The sequence below is a fragment of the Mobula birostris genome, chromosome 24 (assembly GCF_030028105.1).
Source record: "Mobula birostris isolate sMobBir1 chromosome 24, sMobBir1.hap1, whole genome shotgun sequence".
Classification (NCBI taxonomy): domain Eukaryota; kingdom Metazoa; phylum Chordata; class Chondrichthyes; order Myliobatiformes; family Myliobatidae; genus Mobula; species Mobula birostris.
Genome location: NC_092393.1, coordinates 5,799,797 through 5,827,723, shown reverse-complemented (window position 1 = coordinate 5,827,723; position 27,927 = coordinate 5,799,797). Strand labels below are relative to the sequence as shown.

At 43.8% G+C, this 27,927-nt stretch overlaps 2 protein-coding genes across 2 annotated transcripts in view; one reads left to right on the top strand and one right to left on the bottom strand.

Annotated features, from left to right (window-relative positions):
* LOC140187244 (uncharacterized) overlaps positions 1-21,790 on the top strand; it is a 191,070-nt gene extending 169,280 nt beyond the window's left edge. The window contains exons 13-16 of the mRNA XM_072242361.1: positions 4,750-4,806; positions 5,682-5,764; positions 12,312-12,406; positions 18,017-21,790. Coding sequence (XP_072098462.1) covers positions 4,750-4,806; positions 5,682-5,764; positions 12,312-12,406; positions 18,017-18,051 — 270 coding nt within the window. The 3' untranslated portion in view covers positions 18,052-21,790. The remainder of the gene's footprint in view (positions 1-4,749; positions 4,807-5,681; positions 5,765-12,311; positions 12,407-18,016) is intronic.
* A 1,419-nt stretch (positions 21,791-23,209) lies between these two features.
* On the bottom strand, positions 23,210-26,310 carry LOC140187207 (histone H3.3A). Its single transcript, XM_072242278.1, has 4 exons — positions 26,233-26,310; positions 25,805-25,943; positions 25,312-25,465; positions 23,210-25,052 (listed from the first exon to the last, which is right to left on the bottom strand). The coding sequence occupies exons 2-4, from the start codon at positions 25,930-25,932 to the stop codon at positions 24,924-24,926; spliced, it is 411 nt and encodes a 136-aa protein (XP_072098379.1). The 5' UTR covers positions 25,933-25,943; positions 26,233-26,310; the 3' UTR covers positions 23,210-24,923.
* Positions 26,311-27,927: the final 1,617 nt, after the last annotated feature.

Here is a 27,927-nt window from a genome sequence, read left to right as displayed (position 1 = left end):
GACAACAATTTTCAGAATTGAATCATGGAATACTACAGAACAAAAACGAGCCCTTCTGTTACCCACTCCCCATCAAAGATTCTTCCGTTAGCCCCTCCCCATCATAGATTCTTCTGTTAACCCCTCCCCATCATAGATTCTTCTGTTAACCCCTCCCCATCAAAGATTCTTCTGTTACCCGCTCCCCATCATAGATTCTTCTGTTAACCCCTCCCCATCAAAGATTCTTCTGTTACCCGCTCCCCATCATAGATTCTTCTGTTAACCCCTCCCCATCAAAGATTCTTCTGTTACCCGCTCCCCATCATAGATTCTTCTGTTAACCCCTCCCCATCAAAGATTCTTCTGTTACCCGCTCCCCATCATAGATTCTTCTGTTAACCCCTCCCCATCAAAGATTCTTCTGTTACCCGCTCCCCATCATAGATTCTTCTGTTAACCCCTCCCCATCAAAGATTCTTCCATTACCCCCTCCCCATCAAAGATTCTTTTGTTACCCCCTCCCCATCATAGACTCTTCCATTACCCCCTCCCCGTCATAGATTCTTCTGTTACCCCCCTCCCATCATAGATTCTTCCGTTACCCCCCTCCCGTCATAGATTCTGCTGTTACCCCCTCCCCATCATAGATTCTTCCGTTAACCCCTCCCCATCATAGATTCTTCCGTTACCCCCTCCCCGTCATAGTTGCTGAAGGAGCCCCTGTGTGCCTTCAGCCGATCGTTTGTACTCCAGATTACAACGTCCGCAGTCTCCTGAGTCTTCCTCTTTGACCAGTGACCCAGGAAAGTTCATTTCTTTCTTGGATCATTGTCCTCGCCCCAATAACCCACTTTGTAGGCTATAGTGGCCCAAACTGATGTGTGTGATATTTCTGGAAAAGTGGATGGGCAATCGTGGCCCAAACTGATGTGTGTGACAATTACAAAAATCTGAAAATGTTGTAGATGCTGGAAATCAGAATTAAAAAATATTAAAGAATTGAAAAAGGATGTAAAACACTCGGCAGTCAGACCCTGTGAAGAGTGAACTGGAGTGGATGTTTCAGGTTCAGCACTCTTGTCACTTCTGATTGTTTAGCTATTAACAAGTAGTTTACAAGAGCCACTTAAACTACCAGTTTACCTTTGGGATGTGGGAGAAAGCTTAAGCACCTGCAGGGAACAAAGTCAAGATGGCGCCAGCAACCGAGTCCTTGGGCAGTATCTTCCAGATAGACTATCGTTTCAGTTTTTCTGCATCTTCTATTTATTCTTCTTATCCTAATTTTGTTTTTGAAACTATTGGAGCCTGTGACATACGGTCTGTAATTCAAACGGGTGAGCTAGCACTCTGCTGTCACAAGAAAGCTCCAGTAAAGAAACGCAGGCACAGTCCAGCACGAGGAGAAGCTCAGAGACGAGACAGGGGACATTGATCAACCACATTCCTCAATGATTCACACCATGAGATACAGGAGCAGAATTAGGCCATCTGGCCCATCGATTCTGCTCTGCTATTTCAACACAGTGGATCTATTTTTCCCCTCAGCCCAATCTCCTGCCTCCCCCCCCACCACCACCCCGCATCCCTTCATGGCCTGACCAATCCAGAATCCATCAACCTCGGCCTTTACTATACATAAAGACTTGGCCTCCACAGCTGCCTGTGCCAACAAATCCCACACATTCACTACTCTCTGACTAAAGATGTTCCTCCTCATCTCCGTCCTCAAAGGACACCCCTCTATTCTGAGGCTGTGTCATAGAAACATAGAAAATAGGTGCAGGAGTAGGCCATTCGGCCCTTTGAGCCTGCACCGCCATTCAGTATGATCATGGCTGATCATCCAACTCAGAACCCCGCCCCAGCCTTCCCTCCATACCCCCTGACCCCCGTAGCCACAAGGGCCATATCTAACTCCCTCTTAAATATAGCCAATGAACTGGCCTCAACTGTTTCCTGTGGCAGAGAATTCCACAGATTCACCACTCTCTGTGTGAAGAAGTTTTTCCTAATCTCAGTCCTAAAAGGCTTCCCCTTTATCCTCAAACTGTGACCCCTCATTCTGGACTTCCCCAACATCGGGAACAATCTTCCTGCATCTAGCCTGTCCAATCCCTTTAGGATTTTATACGTTTCAATCAGATCCCCCCTCAATCTTCTAAATTCCAACGAGTACAAGCCCAGTTCATCCAGTCTTTCTTCATATGGTGTCCTCTGGTCTTAGACTCTCCCACCATAGGAAACATCCTCTCCACATCCACTCTATCAAGGCCTTTCACCATTCAGGAGGTTTCAATTAAGTTGCCCCTCATTCTTCTGAATTCCAGTGAGTAGAGGCCCTAAGCCATCAAATGTTCTTCATATCACAAGCCTTTCAAACCCAGAATTATTTTCATGAACCTCCTTTGAACCCTCTCCAATGTCAGCACATCCCTTCTTAGGAAAGAGACCCAGAACTGTTCACAATACTCCAAGTGAGGCACCACCAGTGTTCTACAAAGCTTTAGTTTTACATTCTTGTGTAATACCCTGGTTTAAGACCATGCATTATTTTATTAATACAGTTATGCTGTCGTGTATTTTATTTTCTGCAGATTTTCTCAAAATGAAATAAGTATTCCTTTAATTGCATTTTACAGTCGTGTATTTCATTTTTGCTCTTTAAAATAAAAATTCAGTTGATTGATAGGTTAGATTTCTTGACCTAGCCAATAGGATTTGTCTTGGGAACATTCTAGAGAGAGCGTGGGAAAAAGAACAGGGAGCCATATTTTTTTTCCAGAGGAAGCCTGGGATAAGAGAAGAAACAAGGATAATGGAAACAGATAACGAACATAGCGTGGAGAATTGCTCACAGAACCCAGTTGGAAGGGCAGATACCACCGTTGGAAAATCCTCATGCAGATGTGCAGATGACGTTTAGTTAGCTAGCTATTACACGACCTTGGAGAAAGTTTGACGCCTTTTCCTTGGACGTAGCGTGAATATTTTTATTTCCTTGGGATGGGTTCTTTAACGCAAAACAGTTTCAGTGCTGCCTATCTACTGACGTTGAGGAAGATTGAAATATCGAGGCATATGCGGAGGAGAGAAAGTGTTCCTTGGAGGGGCAGCTGATTCGTGTTCACTGCCTTCAGAGGAGCCAGTAGTTCATGTTTCCCCTCGGAGGGGGGCACTGGTCGGGGTCGCTACCCCGGGAGGGGCTGCTGGTCTGGGTTCTGCCCCGGGAGGGGCCGCTGGTTCGGGTCGCTGCCTCGGGAGGGGTCGCTGGTCTGGGTTCTGCCCCGGGAGGGGCCGCTGGTTCGGGTCGCTGCCTCGGGAGGGGTCGCTGGTCTGGGTTCTGCCCCGGGAGGGGCCGCTGGTTCGGGTCGCTGCCTCGGGAGGGGTCGCTGGTCTGGGTTCTGCCCTGGGAGGGACCGCTGCCCACGACTCACTGGGTCCCGATGCTCTCAGAGATAAGATCAAGATTCTGAGATTTATGGATTGGACCGTTGATCTCTTTCAGTTCATGCCTTTTGTATTTTTGCCCATTCTTTCTTGCTGCGGATTGGTGGGCTAGGGTTTTGAGTGATCTAGTTCTGTGCGAGTCAGGGGTTGGGGTTTGTGAGTTTTTGTTTCTTTTTCTTTTCAGGCGGGGTTGGGGGAACGATGTCTTTCTTTCAACTACTTGTATGGTTCTTTGTATTTTATGGCTATCTGGAGAAGACAAATCAGAGTTGCATTCTGCATACATACTTTGATAGAAAATGGACCTTTGAATCTTTGAAATGTAAATAATTTTATCTCGGCCTCTCCCACCTAAACCACACTACCATCTGACTCTCTGGGAAACATTATCCTGACCTTATCGAGCTGAACATGGACCTAAACCACACTATCATCTGACTCTCTGGGAAACATTATCCTGGCCTTATTGAGCTGAACGTGGGCCAAGGCCAACCACTCCCATTCAGTTTACTGAGTACAGCTTGATCCAAGCCAGTCCAACCTAACTCTACATACCCAAACTCTTCAAAACAGCTAACCCACTCCTCACAACTATTGATTGGCACCACTTTATTTATCATTAGTCAATCAGAGAAAGATTAAAATAGTGTGGTTATGCCTGCCTTGTTTCTACACTGGTCAGTCCATTCTGAGTGGCCATAACTATCTGTAGAACAGCATAGAACTGCAGTGATCTGTTCCGAGCAGGACCTTTCTGAAAAAGATTTTCACATGTTTCTGCAGATGTACTGTGGAGGGCATTCTAACGGGCTGCATTGCTGTCTGTGTGGGGGTTACTGCACAGGATCAAAGTAAGCTGCAGAGAGCTGTAAACTCAGTCAGCTCCATCGTGGGCACCGGCCTCCGTAGTATCCCGGACATCTTCAAGGAGCAATGCTCCAGAGGGCAGTGTCCATTGTTAAGAACCCCCATCACCAGGCCATGCCTTGTTCCCATTGTTACCATCAGGAGGGAGGTACACATTTGACAATCTAGGAATGGTTTCTTCATCTCTGCCACTCGATTTCTGAATGGACATTGAACCCATAAACGCAACCTCACTACATTTTTATTTCTATTTTTGCACTAATTTAACTACTAAAAACACACACACAATAATTCCGGCTGTTTTGTCTATTATTTATTGTATTGTACTGCTGCTGTAAAGATGACAAATTTCACAACGTATTAAACCTGATTCTGAAGTTGGTGGCTCTTAACAAGTGTTTTTGCTGCCAGTACTGCTTTAATGCCATGCATTATGTTTGTCCCTATCAGGAGGTGTTATTCGATGTGAAGGAAACAGAAGTAATTTGTATAAAAAACTCCACACAGGTAACTGGGCTTCAATCTCTCCATAATTAATTTAAAAAACTGATTGTTTAACATAAAATATTGGTCATGTGCACATTACGATGAGGGATGTTGGTAAATGAGCTTCTGAACTCTTCTGGAATGGTGCAAGTGCTGAATACTGCGTTCTCACTGCTGTGTTCCCTAAACCATTCACAGGATGCTTGTAGATAGGTCAGCGGCAGAAGAAAGCTACCTCTCCATTGTGCACTCATTCTAGACTGGTCTGTCAAGAGTGGGAACCCCTCCTGATTTTCCCCTCTACTTCCCCTCCCTATTCAAGCCACAGTCACAGAGCTGTGCATTATCGAACTTGCCCCTTCGGCCCAGCTCATCAACGCTGACCGAGTTTCCTAACTGAGCTAGCACTGTGTTTGGCCTGTATCCCTCTAAACCATTCCTAACCATGAACCTGGCCAGATGCTTTTTAGGTGTTGTGATTTATTTTAATTTTAAAATGTATTTAGAGATGCAGTGTGGAGCCTGTTCTTCCTGCCCAACGAGTCAACCCAGCCAGCAACCCACCCACTAAACCCTAGCCCAATCACAGGACCGTCTACAATGACCTACTAACCGGCACGTCTTTGCACTGTGAGAGGAAACTGGAAGCCCATGAACTCACGGAAAGGATATTCAAACTTCTTACAGAGGACACTGGAATTGACTGCGAACTCCAAAGCCCCAGCTGTAATAGTGTCACTCTAGCATGACAGTCCGTCTCTACAGTTGTACCTGCCTCTGCGCTTGCTCTGGCAGCCTGTAGCGTAAACCCACCCATGAGTGAGAAACAGTATTTGAGAGTGGTTTTGTTTTATTCACTGCAATGCTTGGACGGATGACTTTTATTGATATTTCAGGTCCTCTTTCATCATCATTACCCTGAAATTGCTTCGGTAGGACAACGGCTGGACAAGCGGACCCTCTTTGCTTACTGTGTGGCGTAAGTGGGGACCTTTGGAGTGGGAGTCTCTCAGTGTGGGGTAGATGTTCTGCAGGTACAAGTACCACCTGGAGGAAGACAGGCAACGTGTACAGTATCGAGATCTCCGTCAAGAGGCTGGCTGAACACCATTTAACCTTCCATAAATGGAAGGAAGGCTGCTATTTTTAAAACACATTGGCCTCCTGGTGTTTCCTCACCTCCCTCCCATACCCCAATCTCTGTCACTGGGATGGAGGTGTTGCCTGGAACCCAGCCGTAGCCTCCTCGCTAGCTGAAATTTGTAGGTTGATTCCCATTTCCAGAACATTGAGCATTTTGTCTATATTGGTGCTATGGTGTTAATAGTACAACAGTCAGAGCATCACAAGGATATACATTTGTACACACATGAACAGTCCTTTGGCCCAGTCATCAAATCCCTACCTATGTTAATACCATGAACATGCAGTTGGTATGTAGTCCATTCAGGTTGTGCTCTCTCAGTCCTAATCACATGCCCTGTGGAAAAACTCTTCCTCGGCCCTCTCTAAGTTGCTTGCATTCACCCTAACCAGTGCCCTGAGTTTTGGATATTTCTGCTAAGAGGAAAAGCTTCCTCCCCTGCCCCACCATTGAGCTCCATGAAAAACAAATCCAACCTGTGCAGACTCCATGTGGCTGCGACTCTCCATCGTAGGCAACATTCTCTCCGGAATAATCACCTCCTTTCTATAGTACAGTAACCAGAACTGCACACAGTACTCCATTACTATTGATTTGTAATCCGGGGAGCGAGAAGCGCAGAATCAGATATCGCTGTGATGATTGTACGTCCTAGTATCAATTGTTTGGCGACAGTAAAGTAGGACGCAGGAGCAGAATTAGGCCATCTGGCCCACTGAGTCTGCTCCGCCATTCAGTCGTGCCTGATCCTTTTGTTTTTCTCCTCCTCAACCCCAGTTTCCAGCTTTCTCCCCGTAACCTTTGATGCCATGTCCAATCAAGAACCTATCAATCTCTGCCTTAAATACACTGAGCGACCTGGCCTCCACAGCTGCACATGGCAACAAATTCACCACCCTCTTGCTAAAGCTGTGATTTGTCCAATGTTTGATAAAGTTGTGCTGTGACCTCACTGCCCTCGTGTCTTACGCCTGGTTAATGAAGTTCCATAAGCTGTCTATATCTCTGCTGCCGCCTTTAGGGATCTTTAAACACGAGGGTCTCTGTTCCTCAGTACTCTCTGGGACCCTACCATTAATTAAACATGGCCTACCCTTGTTAGTCCTGCCAACCTATACTGTAGCCTGTCTATTCTCCTCAATATTACCCATTTTCATATCATCCACACTTTAGACCATAACACCATAAGACCTAGGGGCAGAATTAGGCCATTTAGCCCATTGAGTCTGCTCCTCATTGCTGATCCATTTTCCTCTCAACCCTAATCTCCTGCCTTCCCCTTAACCTTTCACAGCCCGACTGATCAAGAATCTATCAACCTCCACCTAAGTACACCCAATGACCTGGCCTTCGCAGCCTCCTGTGGCAACAAATCCCACATGTTCACCATCCTCTGGCTGAAGGAATTCCTCCTCATCTCCATCCTAAATTGACAGTCTTCTATTCCGAGGTTGTGCCCTCTGGTCCTAAACTTCCCGCACTAAGAAAACATCTTCTTCATGTTCACTCTGTCTAGGCCTTTCAACATTCGTAATTGTCAATGAGATCCCCCTTGTTTTTCTGAATTCCAGTGAGTACAGGCCCAGAGCCATCAAACGCTCCTTTCATTCCTGGAATCATTTCTTTCATCTCCTTTGAACCCTTTCTGATGCCAGCACATCTATTTTTAGAGAAGGAGACTGCTCACAACACTCCAGATGAGGCCACACAAGTGCCTCATGAAGCTTCACCATTACATTCCTGTTTTTATATCCAAATCCTCCCAAAATGAATGTTAACATTGCATTTGTCTTCCTTACCACCGACTCAACCTGCAAGTTAGCCTCTAGGGAATCCTGCACAAGGGCTCCCAAGTCCCTTTCCAGCTTGGGTTTTTTAATTTTCTCCCCGTTTAGAATGCTTTTGGTCCTTCTACCAAAGTGCATAACCATAGACTGTATTCCATTTGCCACTTCTTTGCCTTTTCTTCTAATCTGCCTAAGTCCTTCTGTAGCCTTCCTGCTTCCTCAACGCTACCTGTCTCTCCATCTATCTTCATTTGCCACAAACCCAACAATTCCATCCTCCAAACCATTGACATGTAAAGAATCAGTCCAAACACCAACCCCTGCACTGGCAGCCAATCAGAAACGGCTCCCTTTATTCCCACTCTTTGCCACCTTCCAATTGGCTCTATCCATGCTAGCATCTTCCCTATAATACCATGGCGTCTCACCTTGTTAGGCAGCCTCATGTGCAAAGGCCTTCCGAAAATCCAAGCACACAACATCCACCAATTCTCCTTTGTCTGTCCTGCTTGTGGGTAGTGGGTAGTGGGTCGTGGCTCCATATGTCACTACTACAAGGCGTGACGACCCTGCCTTACACGAGGCCCGGGCTCAGCTGGCTCCGGCTGACAGTACCCGGTATGGGCCCCTATCCAGGGTTCCGGATCCCACTGCCTTGTGGGTATCTTCGGGAGAAGATAAAGAGTAAACCCTACACAAATCCGGAGTGGAGCCCCTAAGGCGGTTGGACGACGTATCACGTCACCTCCCGGCAGCTCCTGCAGCCAAGCTGATGCCAAATGTACTGCTTTGCATTCCTTTGGACCACATCTGTAAGGCCGAGAGGGGGAGCTTGATATCTGGGCAGCCCAGGATCTCCATATTTATCACCCAGGTCTGTGCTCTGGAACGGGCGCATCCATTGTCTACTTAGACAGACGGAGCCATGAATCCTGCTTGTTATTGCTTTGAAGAATTCTAACAGATTTGTCAGGTAAAATTTTCCCTTAAGGAAACCATGCTGACTATGGCCTATTTTATCATGTTCCTCCAAGTACTCTGAAACCACATCCTTAACAATCAGCTCCAACATCTTCCTCACACTGAGGTCAGGCTAACTGGCCAATAATTTCCTTTCTTCTGTCTCCCTCCCTTCTTGAACACTGGAGTGACATTTGCAATTTTCCACAACCATGCTAGAATCTAATGATTCTTGAAAGATCATTTCTAATGCTTCTGTAATCTCTTCAACTTTAATTGGCAGACTGCAGCCTGCAGACCACGCAGGTAGCAAGTGCCATTTCCTTTTAAGGAAGCAAGGCATCTGAGTTGTGCTGTAGGTAAATTTGAAACACGGGACCTTGAGGCCCCTGATCTCTACTATCCTCCTGGCTAACATACAGTCTGTGGATAACAAAATTGAAGACCTCAGAGCAAGATTACTAGTGGGAGCTGATTGAGTGCACGTTTTGTGGTTTTACATGTCACGTCCACAGAACAAATGGATGGTCCCTACTACCCTCAGCGGGGAATGGTTACTGCCCGGTGGAATGGGCTGTCTGACTTGTCTTGATTGTACTTTCCCAAGGGTTGACAACAGGGGATGTGAAGCTTCTGATTTGCTTGTATAGGAGAACGTGAGCTTTGTAACTAGTGGGACATCGGGGTGCTCTACTCTATCGAGATATAGCTCACCCCCAGCATTCCAGCCACAGTGCTTTACCCCAAGGGCTTCACCTGCCATTTCATAGACTGGACAGCGGCATTAGGTAAATGCAGCAGCAACTGCTTCATGACTAACTCATGGTGTTGCTCAGACATGGCATTTCTGTCTCAGTCCTGCTCCCCCGACCTGGAATATTTCATGGCTCAAGTCTCATCCATTCTACCTGCTGAGGCAGTTTTCCACCGTCACCCTGGTCCTTGGCCCACGCCTGGTAAGCGTTGAAAGAGCTGAGCACTGTGTCAGTAGTCACAAATTAACGCACCCGGATGTCTTCTGAGTCACTACAGGGGACTTCAGCCAGGCCAGCTTGCAGTCTCTGACCAGCTCCCACTAACATGTCACCTGCGGAACCAGAGTCCACTGTTACACCACCAAGAATGCTTACTGTGCTTTGAAAACCTACTTCATTATCCACAACTCCACCTATCTTAGTATTATCTGCATACTTACTCATCCAATTTACCACCCCATCATCCAGATCATTAATGTATATGACAAACAACATTGGACCCAGTACAGATCCCTGAGGCACATTATTTATTTATTTGTTTGTCTGACTGTTTATTTATCTCCCTATTTACTTATTATTTCTTTTTTCTCTTTTTGCATTTGCAGTTTGTTGTATTTTTTGCACATTGGCTGGCTGGCTGTCCTGTTGCGTGTGGTCTTTCATTGATTCTGTTGTGTTTCTTGTTTTTACTGTGATTGCCAACAAGAAAGTGACTCTCGGGGTTCAAACTTTACTTTGAACTCTAAACCGTGGCTAGAATTAATGGCAGCCTGAGCAAGTACAGTACAGTACCTGGACCAGCAGCAGTTTGCCTACTGCCGCAACGTGCATATGGCGAATGCAAACTCGGTGGCTCTCGGCTTGGCCTCGGACCGTCTGCACAACAGCAGTACCTCTGCTAGGCTGTTGTTAATTGATTACAGCTTCAGCATTGATTCTGCCATCGGGGAGAAGGTACAGGAGCCTGAGGATACACGCACAATGATTCCGGGACAGCTTCGTTCCCTCAGTCCTCAGATTTCAGAATGGTCTGTGAACCCATGAACACCACCCCACTATTTTGTCCTCTTTTTAAATTACTTGTTTTTGTATATCCTTGTTGTAACTTGCAGTAATTTTTATATATTGCACTGTACTGCTGCCACAAGTTTCACGGCATGTCTCTGAAAATAAACTTGTTCCTGATTCTAATTCTGATATCCAAATCAGTAATGCATATAGAACAAAACAGTAATGCATATAGAACAAATCAGTAATGTATATAGAACAAATCAGTAATGTATATCGATATGGAAATCGTGGACCACTTTCCATATCTTGGAAGTCACCTCTCCTCCAATGTCGACCTTAATGACGAGATCCAACATCGTCTTAAATGCGCTGGAACAGCTTTTGGACGTCTCCGAACAAAAGTCTTTCATGATCGTGACATCCAAACAGACACCAAAATGTTAGTGTACAAAGCAGTGGTAATCCCAACGCTCCTGTATGCATCAGAAACCTGGACAACATACCGACGACATCTGAAGGCATTTGAAAAATTCCATCAACACTGTCTTCGAAACATCTTAAATATCAACTGGGAAGATAGAAGAACCAACGTCAGTGTACTAAATGAAGCAAAAACCATAAGCATTGAAGCCTACGTCATCAAGAACCAACTAAGATGGAGCAGTCGTGTTGTTCGGATGAAAGACGAACGTCTGCCAAAACAAATCTTCTACTCCCAGCTTAAAGAAGGCAAATGTAAAAGAGGCGGACAACAGAAGAGATTCAAAGACGTCTTAAAAGCCAATGTGAAGAAATGTAACATCGACATCGACAATTGGGAAACCAATGCCAAGGACAGGAAACTCTGGCAAGCCATCATCTGAGAAGAAACAGCAACTTTTGAAGCCAACAGATGTGCAGAATTAGAAGAAAAGAGAAGAAAATGGAAAGAGAGGCAGCAACAACTAAAACCTGATCTGCCATCTGGAACTACCTGTCCTGAATGCGGAAGATCTTTCAAAGCCAAGGTTGGACTCATAAGCCACTTGAGAGCCCATAAGTAGATCAACAGAACGAAGACCATCATCCTCGACCTTGAGGGATAGCCACGATGACGAATGTATATAGAACAAATCAGTAATGTATGTAGAACAAAACAGTAATGCATGTAGAACAAATCAGTAATGTATATAGAACAAATCAGTAATGTACATAGAACAAAACAGTAATGTATATAGAACAAAGCAGTGAGGGTCCCAGCACTGATCCCTTTGGTACCTCTGCCTCCAATTACCGAAAAAAAATTGGATCTAATTTGCTAATTTTTATTAGGATCCCATAGGCTTCCAACCCTTTCTATTAGCCTTCCATGTGATTGTTGTCAAAAGCCTTACCGAACTCCATGTAGACTACATTAACTGCATTGATGTTCTCCATAGTTTTTCCTCACTTCTCTGAAAAATTCTATCTAGTCAACAAGATATCCCACTAATAAAACTACTGATTAATCCTTGTCTCTTCAGCTCCAGATTAATCCATCTGTCAGAACTTTTTCCAATAACTCACTGACCTGTAACTAGCTGGCTTATCCCCACTGCCCTCTTGAATAGAGTCCCACATTTGCTGTCCTCCTGACCAGTAAAGATTTAAGAGTCTGTGTCAGGGCCCCAACAGTCTCCTCCCAGCCTTTCAAAGCAGCCTGGGTGAAACATATTCTAGAATTTCCCTACTAACTCTAATGGCCCTTGAATTCTCCATCTAAGAACTGCTAAAACCAGAACTCTAATAGAGTCTCGATTACAGGATTTATATTATGCTTTAATTGAGCTATAAGCAATATTTGGTGTCCTGGTGAATCTTGTACATTAAAGGTAGTTGCTTTAATTTCAGGAACTCTCCAGAAACACCTCAGACGACATCTTTTAACTGTTTGGTGTTTGAGTCCAGCTCGGCCAAGGAGGCAACTGAAATCATCACCAGGATAGGCAAGTGTCCTCTCTTACATACTTGCTAGAGTTTAACCCCTGCTGAGAGTCTGGGAAACAGCATGCTGAGCAGGCACAAAGGTTCTCCCATGTTACACCCCTGTAATTAGTGCTGTGCTTAATCACGGATCCATCACGGTCATTAACTGCATATTGATGCCTTCTGGAGGTGCTTCTGAAAAGCAGTGCCAAGCATTCAAAGGTTTTAGTGAGGATGCCACAGCCTGCAGAACATCTGTCTGACAGCAACTACTACCACTGCAGTACCTGGGGAGATGGAGGACCAGGCATAGAAGCCATAGCAAAACTACAGCACAGAAACAGGCCTTTTGGTCCTTCTTGGCTGTGCCGAACCATTTTTCTGCCTAGTCCCACTGACCTACACCCGGACCATATCCCTCCATACACCTGTCATCCATGTACCTGTCCAAGTTTTTCTTAAATGTTAAAAGTGAGCTGGCATTTACCACTTTATCCGGTAGCTCATTCCACACACCCCCCCCCCCAGTGTTCCCTTTAAACCTTTTCCCCTTCACCCTTAACCCATGTCCTCTGGTTTTTTTCTCCCCTTGCCTCAGTGGAAAAAGCCTACTTGCATTCACTCTATCTATACCCATCATAATTTTATATACCTCTATCAAATCTCCCCTCATTCTTCTACGCTCCAGGGAATAAAGTCCCAACCTATTCAACCTTTCTCTGTAACTCAGTTTCTCAAGTCCCGGCAACATCCTTGTAAACCTTCTCTGCACTCTTTCAACCTTATTAATATCCTTCCTGTAATTTGGTGACCAAAACTGCACACAATACTCCAAATTCGGCCTTACCAATGTATTGTACAACCTCACCATAACATTCCAACTCCTATACTCAATACTTTGATTTATAAAGGCCAATGTACCAAAAGCTCTCTTTACGACCCTTTTAGGGAATTTTGTATCTGTATTCCCAGATCCCTCTGTTCTACTGCACTCCTCAGTGCCTTACCATTAACCCTGTATGTTCTACGTTGGTTTGTCCTTCCAACGTGCAATACCTCACACTTGTCTGTATTAAACTCCATCAGCCATTTTCAGCCCATTTTTCCAGTTGGTCCAAATCCTTCTACAAGCTTTGAAAACCTTCCTCACTGTCTACAACACCTCGAATCTTTGTATCATCAGCAAATTTGCTGATCCAATTTACCGTATTATCATCCAGATCATTGATATAGATGAGAAATAACAATGGACCCAGCACTGATCCCTGTGGCACACCACTAGTCACAGGCCTCCACTCTGAGAAGCAATTCTCTACCACCACTCTTTGGCTTCTTCCATTGAGCCAATGTCTAATCCAATTTACCACCTCTCCATGTATATCTAGCGACTGAAGCTGCCTAACTAACCTCCCATGCGGGACCTTGTCAAAGGCCTTACGTGAAGTCCATATAGACAACATCCACTGCCTTCCCTACATCCACTTTCCTGGTAACCTCCTTGAAAAACTCTAATGGATTGGTTAAACATGACCTACCACGCACAAAGACCCTCCTTAATAAGTCCCTGTCTATCCAAGTACTTGTAGATCCTATCTCTTAGTACTCCTTCCAATAATTTACTTACTACTGACGTCAAATTTACCGGCCTATAATTTCCCGGATTATTTTTCGATCCTTTTTTAAACAACGGAACAACATGAGCCACTCTCCAATCCTCCGGCACTTCACCTGTAGACAGCGACATTTTAAATATATCTGCCAGGGCACCTGCAATTTCAATACTAGTCTCCTTCAAGGTCCGAGGGAATACCCTGTCAGGTCCTGGGGATTTATCTACTCTGATTTGCCTCAAGATGGTAAGCACCTCCTCCTCTTCAATTTGTATAGGTTCCATGACCTCACTACTTGTTTGCCTTATTTCTATTGACTCCATGCCAGTTTCCTTAGCAAAAAACCTATTTAAGATCTGCCCCTTTTCTTTTGGTTCCATACTCATTCATGTAGGACACCTCCTCCTAGTGGCTCTGTACAGATAGTTGCCACCTCGATTTTTATTGCTATTCCATTAAGGAGTGTTTTTGCAACCTTGGGTCTATCTTTAAGGACTTGGGTGAGAGGAACCAGTCTGCAGGCAACTCTAACCTTTGTCAGGTTGACTTAAGAGGCCAAACTGCCAAATTCAATGCTGTCAAAACCCAGAGGAAGGTGAAAGTTGGAAGTTCCCTTTCCAGGCCAGAGCTAAGATGGTTACTGAGTTTATTCATGAGAAAGTTCGGTAAGATTTTGTTACAAAGGGAATTAAGGAATGTTGGGGTTATTGCAGAGAAATGGTGCTGAGGTAGAAGATTACCACCACATGCAGGTTCCTGTGCAAGGCACACGTCATCCTTTATATATTGGCTGGGTCTCAAGTAGGAACTCCCTCCCCAATAGTGTTGTGGCCCTCTCTTTACCACACAGCCCTTTACCACCACCTGTTCAGGTGAACTGTGGAAGGGGAATAATTGATTCTATTTGAGGCGGAGGCAGACAGACTCCCAGTCTTTAGGGAGTTGAGGACAGTGCAGGGAAAAGGCAGCACAGTGATCTCACAGACTGTGAGGGAATGCTGTAGAAATATATTAGAAGACACCAAACTCATAAAATTAAAGAATTTGATTCGCCTTTAGAGCAGTAGATTTCTTCAGGAGATATTGAAAGACTAAAGCTGTTTACAACAATAAAACCTGAGTCAGTTTACTGGAGATTGGTGAAAAATTGAAGATAAAGGAACATAAAATATATAATCTGGAGTGCAGCCTGCCGAAGGGGAAGCAGGCGTCAATCCAGATTCACTGGTTACTTTCAAACAGGAGCTGGCTAAATACCCTGAGAGAAGCTAAGACTGGGGGCTGTAGGGAAAGAGAAAAGAATGAGTGATGAGTGTGAAGTGGTTCATTTTGGTAGGTCAAATATGATGGCAGAATATAGTATTGATGGTAAGACTCTTGGCAGTGTGGAGGGTCAGAGGGATCTTGGGGTTCGAGTCCATAGGACACTCAAAGCAGCTGCGCAGGTTGACTGTGCGGTTAAGAAGGAATACGGTGTATTGGCCTTCATCAACCATGGAATTGAATTTAAGAGCTGAGAGGTAATGTTGCAGCTCTATTAGACCCTGGTCAGACCCCACTTGGAGTAATGTGCTCAGTTCTGGTCGCCTCACTACAGGAGGGATGTGGAAGCCATAGAAAGGGTGCAGAGGAGATTTACAAGGATGTTGCCTGGATTAAGGAGCATGCCTTATGAAAATACATTGAGGGAACTCGGCCTTTTCTCCTTGGAGTGATGGAGGATGAGAGGTGACTGATAGAGGTGTATAAGATGATGAGAGGCATTGATCGTGTGGATAGTCAGAGGCTTTTTCCCAGGGCTGAAATGGTTGCCACAAGAGGACACAGGTTAAAGGTGCTGGAAAGTAGGTACAGAGGAGATGTCAGGGGTAAGCTTTTTACTCAAAGAGTGGTGAGTGGTGACCAATGATGGTGGAGGTGGATACAATAGGGTCTTTTAAGAGACTTTTGGATAGGTACATGGAGCTTAGAAAAATTGAGGGCTGTACCCTAGTAATTTCTAAGGTTAGGGACATGTTTGGCACAACTTTGTGGGTCGAAGGGCCTGTATTGTGCTGTAGGGTTTCTGTGTTTCTAACAAGGCTCAGATACATTGAACCTTCTCTGTACTGCTTATCCTGGAAGAACTTGGCAAGAAAACTTGCTGTGTTCCTCCAGCGTTTTGTGTGTGTTGCTCAAGATTTCCAGCATCTTCAGAATCTCTTGTATTTATGAGTGTATTATTCTGTGACACACCACCAACTCTTTTCAATTCTTGCACAATGTGTGGCAGCATTTTATACAACTTTTATAGAGCTTTCAAGCAATGAGCACTGAAGTGCTCCTTCGTTTCTGAACATTGGAAGAAAACAAAAGCAGAAAACGCTGGAAACACTCGAGTTGGGATGCAGAACATCGTTTATCAAAGTGATGATTACTTTAAAAACTGCTGGAGAAAATAACAAACAAATTGAAACTGGGGGGTTCGACCCTATTTCTGGAGAGTGCAGAAGTAAGCGAATGGTTCTCAGAAATGATTGAATTCAACATTCAGTCTCGAGCGCCATAATGCAGCCAGATGAATTGAATTTATTTCTTATATCCTTCACATACATGAGGAGTAAAAATCTTTACATTACGTGTCCATCTAAATGTGCAATCACAGTAATTTATAATAAATAGAACAGTCAATGTAATGTAATATAAAGTACACTCAAATCAGCGTGAGTTCATCAGTCTGATGGCCTGGTGGAAGAAGCTGTCCCGGAGCCTGTTGGTCCTGGCTTTTATGCTGCGGTACCGCTTCCCGGATGGTAGCAGCTGGGATAGATTGTGGTTGGGATGGCTTGGGTCCCCTATGATCCTATGGGCCGTTTTTACACACCTGTCCTGAATCATGGGAAGTTCACAACTACAGATGTGCTGGGCTGTCCGCACCACTCTCTGCAGAGTCCTGCGATTAAGGGAGGTACAGTTCCCATACCAGGCAGTGATGCAGCCAGTCAGGATGCTCTCAATTGGAAAGTGAAATTCCAAGCCTGGTTGGAGCAATGCAGTGCAAGGGTAGAGAGGTCAGACTGACAGCTCAGTGTTGTCCTTGTGGACTCAACAAAGCTGTTCATCGCCCAAAATAGAACTGCAACTTAGCTGACCATCTGATCACTTTGAAACATCAGTGAGATATAATCTTTGTTAGCAATAGGTGAGGTACCAGCTTGTGTTGTCCTGCTATTCAAAAGGAGCAGTAGGAATAAGCTGGGGAACTACGGGCTTGTGATCCCTGCATCAGTGGTAGGCAAGTTGTTGATTAAAACTGAGGGACAAGGTTTATGTTAATTTGGAAGTGCTTGGAGTGATTAGGAGACAGTGTGATTTTGTGTAGGAGAGATCACGTTTCACAAACCTTGAGTTTTTTCGGGTTTTGAAGATGGTAGATGTGATTTACATGGTCTAGGTTTTGACACTGTCCTTCATGGTAGGCTGATTAAGGCATGTTGGCGAACAGGATCCAAAATGGACTTGGTCCTAGGAAGTAGAGGGAAGTGTGGATGGTATTACTCTGAATGGACCTCTCTATCAACTGGAGTACCACAGGGATCTAAGAACTTCATTGTTTCCAAACTAAATGTCTTGAATGAGAATGTAGGTATCACAAGCCTGTAGTTTCCCAGCTTAATAGTGGAATTGTAGATAGTGAATAAGGCTCTCTGGGATATAGTGGAACATAGATCAGCTGGAAAATTGTGGGAGATGGAATTTAATGAGATAACGTATAGTATAATCAATTTTATTGTCATATGCACGAGTACATGTGCACAGAGGTGCAATGAAAAACTTAGTTGCAGCAGCATCACAGACACACAGCATCATTTCAGCAGCATTCAGGAGAAAACCAAACGATTGTCATACACAAAATAAGCCAAGGTAATGTACTTTGTTGGTCATATAGAGTAAGTGACAGGGACATCAGGAGTGTTGAAATACTGTATGATTCCATAATTCCATCGTTTGTATTGAAACTTTGTTTTTCTGATCTTTCAGCTGCTGGGTTCAGACACACTGAGTGGTTTGTGTGACAGAATATGGAGACAGCCAGCCATGCAGCTGCGATGCAGTTTTCTTACCTGATTTTTTTCATTACTAGTGATTGATCAGGTAGAGTTGGAAAGTTGAAGATGACTCAAATTCACTACTGGACGTTGACAACTAAAATATACTTAGATAAAAATACGTGACTGAGGAAGTGTCCCTAGACATTCCTAAATACAATTGAAACATCTCTGTGTACTTTTGTAATTCTTCTTTTCAAGGGGAGTTTTATAATGATCTCATGGAGAAGGATGGTGCTGATTTAGTTCGCTGGTTTTGTTTCTTGTCCATTGGAGCACCGGTGTTGGGAGTTGCTTTTCTGGGCAGACACCAGCCACTTTTTTCTACCTCATATGGGTGACCGGGAAGCTGTTTTGCTCTATATAATTGCAATATTTACTTGGATTATTTGTATGTGTTGTGTTTCTTTTACTGTTACCTGATTCTCCTAATCTGTTCTCTTCAATTTACTGCTCCCATATAAGGAAAGGACCTTAAGTGTCCCAGGTATAGTATCAGATCTTTCTCTTTCAGTATTGATCACCCCATGTCATGCATTGGCACTGCTCTACCAACCAGTATCGCTTCCTAGTGTTACAGTGTTCCCTGCAGTTCTGACAATTCCACAGGACATGACAAACAACGTTGTTCGTCCCCAGTGGCAAAATGGTGGGTTACTTTCCTTAAGTGCATGCCAAAACATGACATCGAAAGGGAGTGTGCTGAGCTTGGCCCAAGACTTGTATGTGAATGCAATACTAGATTTCCATTTGATGCCAGTACTTACAATGAATGAACAAGAGAGTGAATGCAGTTATTTATGGACTTCCTGTTAGAGTAACTCAGGAAGATTATATTGGCCCCACAAATAATTCTGGGTTAGAGGACAAAATGAACTAGACTTAGATCACATCTTACTTTTTTCCATCCATCCAAGACAATGTAAGTGAGATGTTTATGAACAAGGATATGATAGGGCCTATAAAAGAGGAAATATTCTTTGGTAGTGAAATTGAGAACCAGAGTCAAGTATAGTAAGGATTATAGAGCCAAAGCCCAAAATAGAAAAAGACACATACCAACTATGATCCAATTAATAGGTTGACCTCACCATGTTCCTTGGTTCAGTGCATGTGAACCCAAGGGGTGGTGATTAGTCAAAATTCCACATCTTTATCACTTTCTGTTCCTAGCAGGATTTGAGTTTAAGAGGATTGGATTTAAAAAGCATGGAGTTGTTAAATGGTGAAGCTTCTGCACTTTCTGTTAATGAAGCACAATAAATACTGGGGCCTTGGGAAGCAGCAGCTTTTGCTGTGGAAGCAAACCCTAATGCAAGTTTCTGTATTTATAATGTTGCAGAAAGTTGGCAGAATAAGCATATTCAAAATATATGCAAATAGTTTTGCATGTCAAAAGCACTGACAAATTTCTGATCCTGTTCACTATGAGGAGGTGGTATGGTCATTTAAAATCTAACCCAACTTAAAATTTAACAAAAGGCAACTTAAAAGCCCTAAGTGGGGATAAGATGAAATATGAACGTAAGCTAGCCAACAGTATCATAGAGGATACCAGAAGTATTTTTTTCCCCAATAAAGAATAAAAGAGGTGAGAATAAATATTGGACTGCTGGAAAATTCTGCTAGTGAGGTAGTAATGGGGGAAATGGCAACGGCAGATGAACTGAATTAAGTATTTTGCATCAGTCTTCACTGTGGAAGACACTAGCAGTATGCCAGAAGTCTGACAGTGTCAAGGGCAGAAGTGAGTTACTGGGGAGGTGTTTAGAAAGCTGTAGGGGTTGAAGGTCGTTAAATGACCAGGACCAGATGGTCTACACCCCAGGGTTCTGAAAGAGGTAGCTGAAGAGATTGTGGAGGTATTTGCAACGATCTTTCAAGAATCAATGGATTCTATCATGGTTCTGGAGGACTAGAAAATTGCAAATGTGACTTCATTCTTCAAGAAGGGAGGGAGGCATAAGAAAGGAAATTATAGGCCAGTTAGCCTGACCTCAGTGGTTGGGAAGATGTTGGAGTTGATTATTAAGAACGTGGTTTCAGGGTATTTGGAGGCCAAATTCAGTATAATTACCTTCAGGGAAAATATTGCCTGACAAATCTATTAGAATTCTTTGAGGAAATAACAAGCAGGATAGACAAAGAGAACTTGGATTTTCAGACCTCTGACAAGGTGCTGCACACAAGGCTGATTAGCAGGGGGCAGAGTGTGAATAAGGGGAACCTTTTCTGGTTTGCTGCCAGTGACTAGTAGTGTTTAATGCAGGGGTTGGTGTTGGAACTGTTTCTTTTTACATTGTATGTCAATGACTTAACTGACAGAATTGATGGCTTTGTGTCAAGTTTGCAGATGATACGTAAATGGAGGTGGCAGATAGTGTTGAAGCAGAGAAGGACTTGGACAGATTAGGAAAATGGACAAAGTAGCAGCAAGTAGAATATCTGAAAGTATATGGTCATGCACTTTGCCAGAAGGAATAAAACCATATTTTCTAAATGGGAAGAAAATTTAAGTCGAAGGTGCAAAGGGACTTAGGATGGTAGCATTCATTTTGAGGGGACTAGAGTATAAAAGAATGTCATGTTGAGTCTTTACTTGGAGTGTGCACAGAGGAGGTTCACAATGATGATTAGGGATAGAAAACCTTACCATGATCAATTAATGCCTCTGGGCCTTTACTCACTAGAATTTAGAAGAATGAGGGAGGAGCTCATTAAAACCCTTCAAATGATGAAAGGCTTAGAGTGGAGGTTTCCCATGGTGGGGAGTCTTGGACTAGAAGGCAGAGCCTCAGGACTTCCATTTAGAAACATAGTTGAGTAATTTCTTCAGCCAGAGGATGGTGAATCTGTGGAATTCATTGCCACAGGTGGCTGTGGAGGCCAGCTCACTGGGTGTATTTAAGGTGGAGGTCGATAAGTTTCTTGATTAGTCAGTGTGAAATGGTATGGGGTTGAGAGGGAAATCAATCAGCAATGACAAAATGGTGGACCAGACTCGATAGGCCAAGATGGCCTAGTTCTGCTCCTATGAAATAAATGAGCACCTTGGGTGGGAGTGTCAAAATTGAGAATCTGCACAAATTGGATATCTAATTTGTTCACTAACTTAAACTGTGAAAATGGTATTTAATAAAAACTTTCTATTGCTATACTTTAACCAATACCTTGCATCATCCTTGAACCAAGCATTTTAAAGTTCATATTCTACTGTCACCAATTACCAATGTGTAGCAGTCTTAATTGGCAAACCTTCTATGAAAAAATAGCAACTGTATTAATATTGTTCTTTAGCATGGGCCTTCATAAGGTTATCATTATCCTTATCTCTACCTTAGATGGTAGCAAAAACACTAATTTGTTGGGGCTGTTACAAAAGCTGAAGTTTTTAAACTGCTTAGCTTGTAAATTATTAGGTCTAGATGTGATTTAATCATTACAAATTTTTTGTATTATTTCATTGCTCAATGATGCATATCCAATTGTATCATTTATAAATACTGCAAAATACATTGTTTCAGCCATTTCCTTCTGCCTTTAACTTCAAAACCCACCTTCACCACTATAATTTTTAGAAATTTATCTGTCCCTCTATAAAATTAGTGAAATCACTAATTTCACTAATAAAGATTGATCTTTACTAAATTGATCTTTACAAGTGCAGAGGAGAATGAAATGAACTGATGCATTAAAAAATAAAAAACAATCCTATAAAACAGTGTACTTTATTTAACACTGGGGGATATATAATGGTTAAAGGGTGGAGGAGTTGAACAGTTTGGGGAAGTAACTGAGTCCAGTGGTGTTGTCTTGGGTGACATTGAGGAAGACATTATTTGCCTGGAATGAAGCTTTGAACTCTCAACCTCTTGTAGATAGTCCACTGTTGTTTACTCTGTACCCTCCAAACTAATGGGAGTTAACTTCCCTGAGCTTAGGATGAAGTGGTATCATGCAGATAAAACCAGTGGTATAATGGCAGATGATCTATTAGTGTATCTGCCTTATATGTGGGATTAGAGGCAAGGTGAATGGAAACTATCCCTTGTATCATTTTCCTACCTTACAGTACCCCTCTGTAGGTAATGGTAAAGGACAAGACAAATTGTCACTGTTAAGGCAGTGGGAAGATGAGGTGAGTGTGGATGTTTGGGAAATGGGAAATTTAGTGAGGGCAGCATCTATGGTAGAGGAAAGGAAAGTGGCTTCCTGGGAACAGATGCTAGAGATGAAGAAACTGAGAAAAGGGTAGTTTTTTTTTTTTAAAAAAGCAGATTAATATAGTCAAGATAACCATAGGAATTAGTTGGTTTATTGAGATGCCAGCTGAGTTTGCCTCCAGCAATCAAGGAGAGGGAGGGAGGTATTAGAAATGAACCAAGTGTTCCAGTATGGATACAGAAACTAAATGGTATGATGTCATTTTAAACCATACCTTCAACTGGATCTTTTCTTCACCTATTAACAACCTGTTAACTGCACCTTTGACTCAAATTTATTTACAGTTGGATGGTTTTATGTAAAATAGCTTCAGATTTACACATCCCATTTCTGAAATCTTAAATTCAGAAATTCCAGCCCCAAACTGAAAAGGAAACTGGATATTTAAAATATAATGTTCTTCCTATCCAGTGGAACCTAGATTCAAATATTGAATCTAATGTTCACCTCAATTACTGTGTCATCACAAGTTCTGCTCCAGTATTCCATCCCATTGTTACAAAACACATTAAAATGGTGATCTCACTGATGCCAATTAGTTTAATAAACTGTTTCACTGTGCTCATACAAAGCACAAGTCTCCAGTTTGTTTAATCGAAAGTCAAGAACACCATTTTATCAATTAAAAATTACAAATCTTTCTGATTTCACTTGGCTGCACTGCATAATTTCATACAGATAATTACATTTTGCATGATAGCAGAAAACCAAATTACTGTTCACCTTAAGATGCTTGTCAGCCACCAGAAGTTAAACAAACCTGGCATTCCATACTTGAGCAATTAGTAACTGGGTGATCTACACGTGGTTCGACTTTGCTGTTATCAAAAGTACACCCGACTCAGGCTCAAGTAAATACACTTCTGCAGACTGGAGATCCAGCAAGAAACAGCCTATAATGTAGTTTGCATATTACTGCATTTATTGCATTTGAAAATACAGTACATTCTGTAACAATTACAGTAGTATTACAAGAAATTTAGTTCATGTACTTTAATGCAATATTTACAATTTACCAACTTCTGTACTGCGGTACAGCACGCGATCTTTTGTCACGAGGGCTCCAATGTCAGATGAAATCCTTGTCCATGAAGCCACTGCAAGCCTTCAGGAGGCCTAGCAACACTACTAGCCCCTAGCACCAAACCAAGCACTATTTGTGCAGTAACCTATTGCATGCCCCTGATGGAAAAAAAGGACAAAACTGCACCTTTGCCTTGAAGACAAGATTTAGCCAAAACAAAGGCATGGAGCTTTGAAGAAATAGGCAACATCACTGAATACACACAACAGGAAACTGCTGTGGCAGTTCCTCCTAGGGCAGAGGTCCCCAAACCTCTTGCTTAATGGTATTGGTCCATGGCATAAAAATGTTGGGAACCCCTGACCAAAGCAACAAGTGTCCTCCAGGCTTCCTCCTGATCCAAGTAGCAGTCAATAATCTGGACTGGCATCGCATGGTTAGGGTCTGATACAACCTGAATCATCTCCTCTTTGGTCTTATCTGTAGCAGACATGTCTATGCAAGCTTTGGAGGTGCAAATTCACCTAATCTTCAATCTGTGGCCAATCCAAATTAATATCTATAGTAGCAATATTACTCCCTTTACATCAAGACCCTTAAGACACCTGAATGCGTTGGGAGCAGTGGCAGACAGCTGCAACTACCTTTGCAGTTTGAGACTTGGAAAGATTCCACAAAGCATCTCACCCTACTGCACCTAGGAGCAGTGTCAGCAGTGCATTAAATATGATTACATCCTATACACTAAATTGATACCATCCTAATCTGCAACAGATGGCAAGTATAGAACTAAAACTCATGGGGAGAACAATTTGTGCAACTATTTCCAAATGTGAATTTGCCAAGTATAGCCCATGGTCACTCCACTGCTTCCAATAAAGTCTGCAGAATGGCATTCACCTAAACATTAATTCACAGGCTACCTACAAACTAGCCCTCATCTACATTTGCCCAACATAAAACCACTTGCTTACACCAGAACAAATAGCAACACATGCGATTCCATAAACAATTTAATAAAAGATGATTTAATAACTTCCCCTCCCAAACAGAGAACATGAAAAACAATGCATAAATAGGTACATAGCTGCCAAGCTGTACATTCCAGCTTGATGTACTTGGTGTAGGACCACAATCCCTCCTGAGTTACCAATGGAATGAATTTAGGAAGCATTTTCCCAGTACATTCCCTTCTGTTGACGAATACAAAAATGCTCTAGGAAATAGACTAATAGAAAACCCAAGTATAATATAAAATAAAATAGAAACTTAATTCAAGTGCTTGAAGAGCAACGGGAATTTACCCACTTGCACCTCATGCAAATGACAAGTGACACTGATCTGTTCCAATTCAGATAGTTTACGTTTATTTTTTTCTGAAATAACAGCAAGGGCTCCCAAACCAGTTTAATTCCCCTCCCACCCTATTAAACTTTAGAAAATTGAATAAAAACAGCAAATACCACATATTCCATTTGCACATATCACTCCTTAAAAGTTCGTATCCTGACAATCCCATCTGTATTTGTATTAATCCTGCAATATTAAAAAAGGTCCCACAGTCCATTGTGATAGAATAAGTTTGCTTCACTTAAGCTCTTTCTCCACGTATCCTGCGAGCCAACTGAATATCCTTTGGCATGATGGTTACTCGCTTGGCGTGAATGGCACACAGATTTGTATCTTCAAACAGACCCACCAAGTATGCCTCACTTGCCTCCTGTGGAAAAGAAAGTCACATGTCAACACAAGTTTGATAAAATTAACATCAGTAAGCCTAAGATTTACGTTGATTGGGTTACTAACTCAGACTTGTTGTGGCTCAGCACTTTGGTCGGTGTATTGAGTAAAGACACAGACTTTCTATCAGCTTCTAGTATCCATTGACAGCCTGACCTTTAACCTGGTGAACTGGGAAGGAGAACAGCAGGGAAAAGCCGCCTGCTCAGCGTTAGAAATGACAATGACAGCGGCGGTACCTGTAAAGCCCCGATCGCAGCACTCTGAAACCTCAGGTCCGTTTTGAAATCCTGAGCAATCTCACGCACCAGGCGCTGGAACGGCAGCTTGCGAATCAGCAATTCCGTGGATTTTTGATAACGCCGGATTTCCCTCAAAGCAACAGTGCCCGGCCTGAAAAGACCAAACAGTTCAGTTATCGCACTAGTTTCAATCCACTTTAGAAACGTCATCGACTCAATACATTTTCACACCTTTAATTAAACACGTTATCAGTGAGCCCAATGAAAATCAACACACTAACAAAGCAAGGCGACTGTACAATTCAGCGCTGGATCCCAAACCCCGTTAGAGAGTTTGGCAAGTACACAGTAGTAATTCACTCCAGTAACCAGCCTGAGAGATTTATAGAGCTAAAGTCTGCCCGGAACAAGTTGCCGAACAGCGGCATCCAACAAGTGCCCCGGGCCCCGATACCGCGGTCTCTCCTGTCCTATGTGGTCCCACCGTTACCTGTAGCGATGGGGCTTCTTCACGCCGCCAGTAGACGGGGCACTCTTCCTCGCCGCCTTGGTTGCCAGCTGCTTCCTGGGTGCCTTGCCTCCCGTCGACTTACGGGCTGTTTGCTTTGTTCGAGCCATCCTGCTTCACGCTGTAGGCGACACAAGAGGGGGGGATTAACGCTACCGAGCCCGCCTCCACCTTTGCCCCAAACAAAGCTCGCCCGCCGCCCGCCATTTTGTGCCGAGTGGCCCGGCCTGCGGAGAGACCCCGCGGACAGCTCAGCGCGCCAGGGCCCGAACACCAGCGAATTCCCGGCCGCCGACCTGAGGAAACAGAACACCGCGGCCCCGGACCGACCACTCGAAGGCGGCCTTCCCCCGGCCCCCTTCCCCACCCCCACCCCCACCCGCACCCGCACCCGCACCCGCCGCCGTTACCTTCACACGGAACTCCTCAGCGGTTTTCTCACCAGACTCCGTCCGCCGCCGCCGGCGCTGCCTTTTATACCTCTGACGTGTCAGCGAGCTTACGTCACCCTCGCCCACACCACCTCCCCAGGGACAGAGCCTGCGCTGATTGGATACAAATTCTGCTTTTGATTGGCCCTTAAACTCGCATCGCCATAGGTCCATTACACAAAAAAGAGCCAATCAGCTATATGCAAAATGCCAGGTTCTGATTGGCTTATTTTAAGGCGCATTTCGATCCTCCGGCTGGCACTAAGGTCCTGCTGTTAGAAAGAAAAGGCGTCGAAAAGCAGCAGATTACGGCTTCCCAGCTTCTCAAATGTGATTGATGAAGGGTGTAACACACAATACAAAGAAACAAGAAGTTGTTACTGGTACTTAATATGCTAAGTACTCTTTCTTCCGAAATATCCAGTACCTACTTTGTATAATCCTCAATGCAACATGTATGACCCTACTTGTTAAACAGGTCGTTCAACCCCCTGAATTCTCGCAAACAATCAGGACCTTATTTACAATAGGCAATAGGTGCGGCAGTAGGCCGTTCGGCCCCTCGAGCCAGCACCGCCATTTTTACATTCTACACTAATTCCATTCTACCTGTGCACTCGAGGCAGGATTTCACAAATGCATTCTCACCACAGCCAAGTCTTGCCTCTCTTGGCGCACCACACAGAATGACCTTCACTGAAGTTGCCTCTTCACTGTCTCATCAAACTTTAAGGGCAGTGTGGCTGAAATTAATACCTACCAGACACAACCGCACACTTGAGATTCAAAGAATCTGCATACATCTCTGTTTAGAGAGGGTGGAGGGACTGGGATTGTCTGCCCTGGGATACAAGAGTGATGTTATAGTGAGATACAGTATAATCCTAAAGAGATAGACCATAGAATAGTACAGCACAGTACAGGCCCTTCGGCCCACAACGTTGTGCCGACCCTCAAAACCTGCCTCCCATATAACCCCCCACCTTAAACTCCTCCATATACCTGTCTAGTAGTCTCTTAAACTTCACTAGTGTATCTGCCTCCACCACTGACTCAGGCAGTGCATTCCACGCACCAACCACTCTCTGAGTAAAAAACCTTCCTCTAATATCCCCCTTGAACTTCCCACCCCTTACCTTAAAGCCATGTCCTCTTGTATTGAGCAATGGTGCCCTGGGGAAGAGGCGCTGACTATCCACTCTATCTATTCCTCTTAATATCTTGTACACCTCTATCATGTCTCCTCTCATCCTCCTTCTCTCCAAAGAGTAAAGCCCTAGCTCCCTTAATCTCTGATCATAATGCATACTCTCTAAACCAGGCAGCATCCTGGTAAATCTCCTCTGTACCCTTTCCAATGCTTCCACATCCTTCCTATAGTGAGGCGACTAGAACTGGACACAGTACTCCAAGTGTGGCCTAACCAGAGTTTTATAGAGCTGCATCATTACCTCGCGACTCTTAAACTCTATCCCTCGACTTATGAAAGCTAACACCCTATAAGCTTTCTTAACTACCCTATCCACCTGTGAGATGGTCACATTCTTTTTCCCTGGGCTAGAGGAGTCTAAAACTACAAGGAAAGACTTAAGGTGAGACAGGAAAAATTTAAAAGGATCCTGAGTAGCAACTTTGTCATACAGACAAAATTCTGCTCACCTCTTTCCATTCCCC

Coding starts and splice junctions, on each gene's coding strand:
- LOC140187207 (XM_072242278.1), bottom strand. CDS start 25,932: ATGGCTCGAACAAAGCAAACAGCCCGTAAGTCGACGGGAGGCAAGGCA. Junction 25,466..25,804: donor AAGAAGCCCCATCGCTACAG/GTAACGGTGGGA, acceptor TGGTCTTTTCAG/GCCGGGCACTGTTGCTTTGA. Junction 25,053..25,311: donor CTGCGATCGGGGCTTTACAG/GTACCGCCGCTG, acceptor TCTTTTCCACAG/GAGGCAAGTGAGGCATACTT.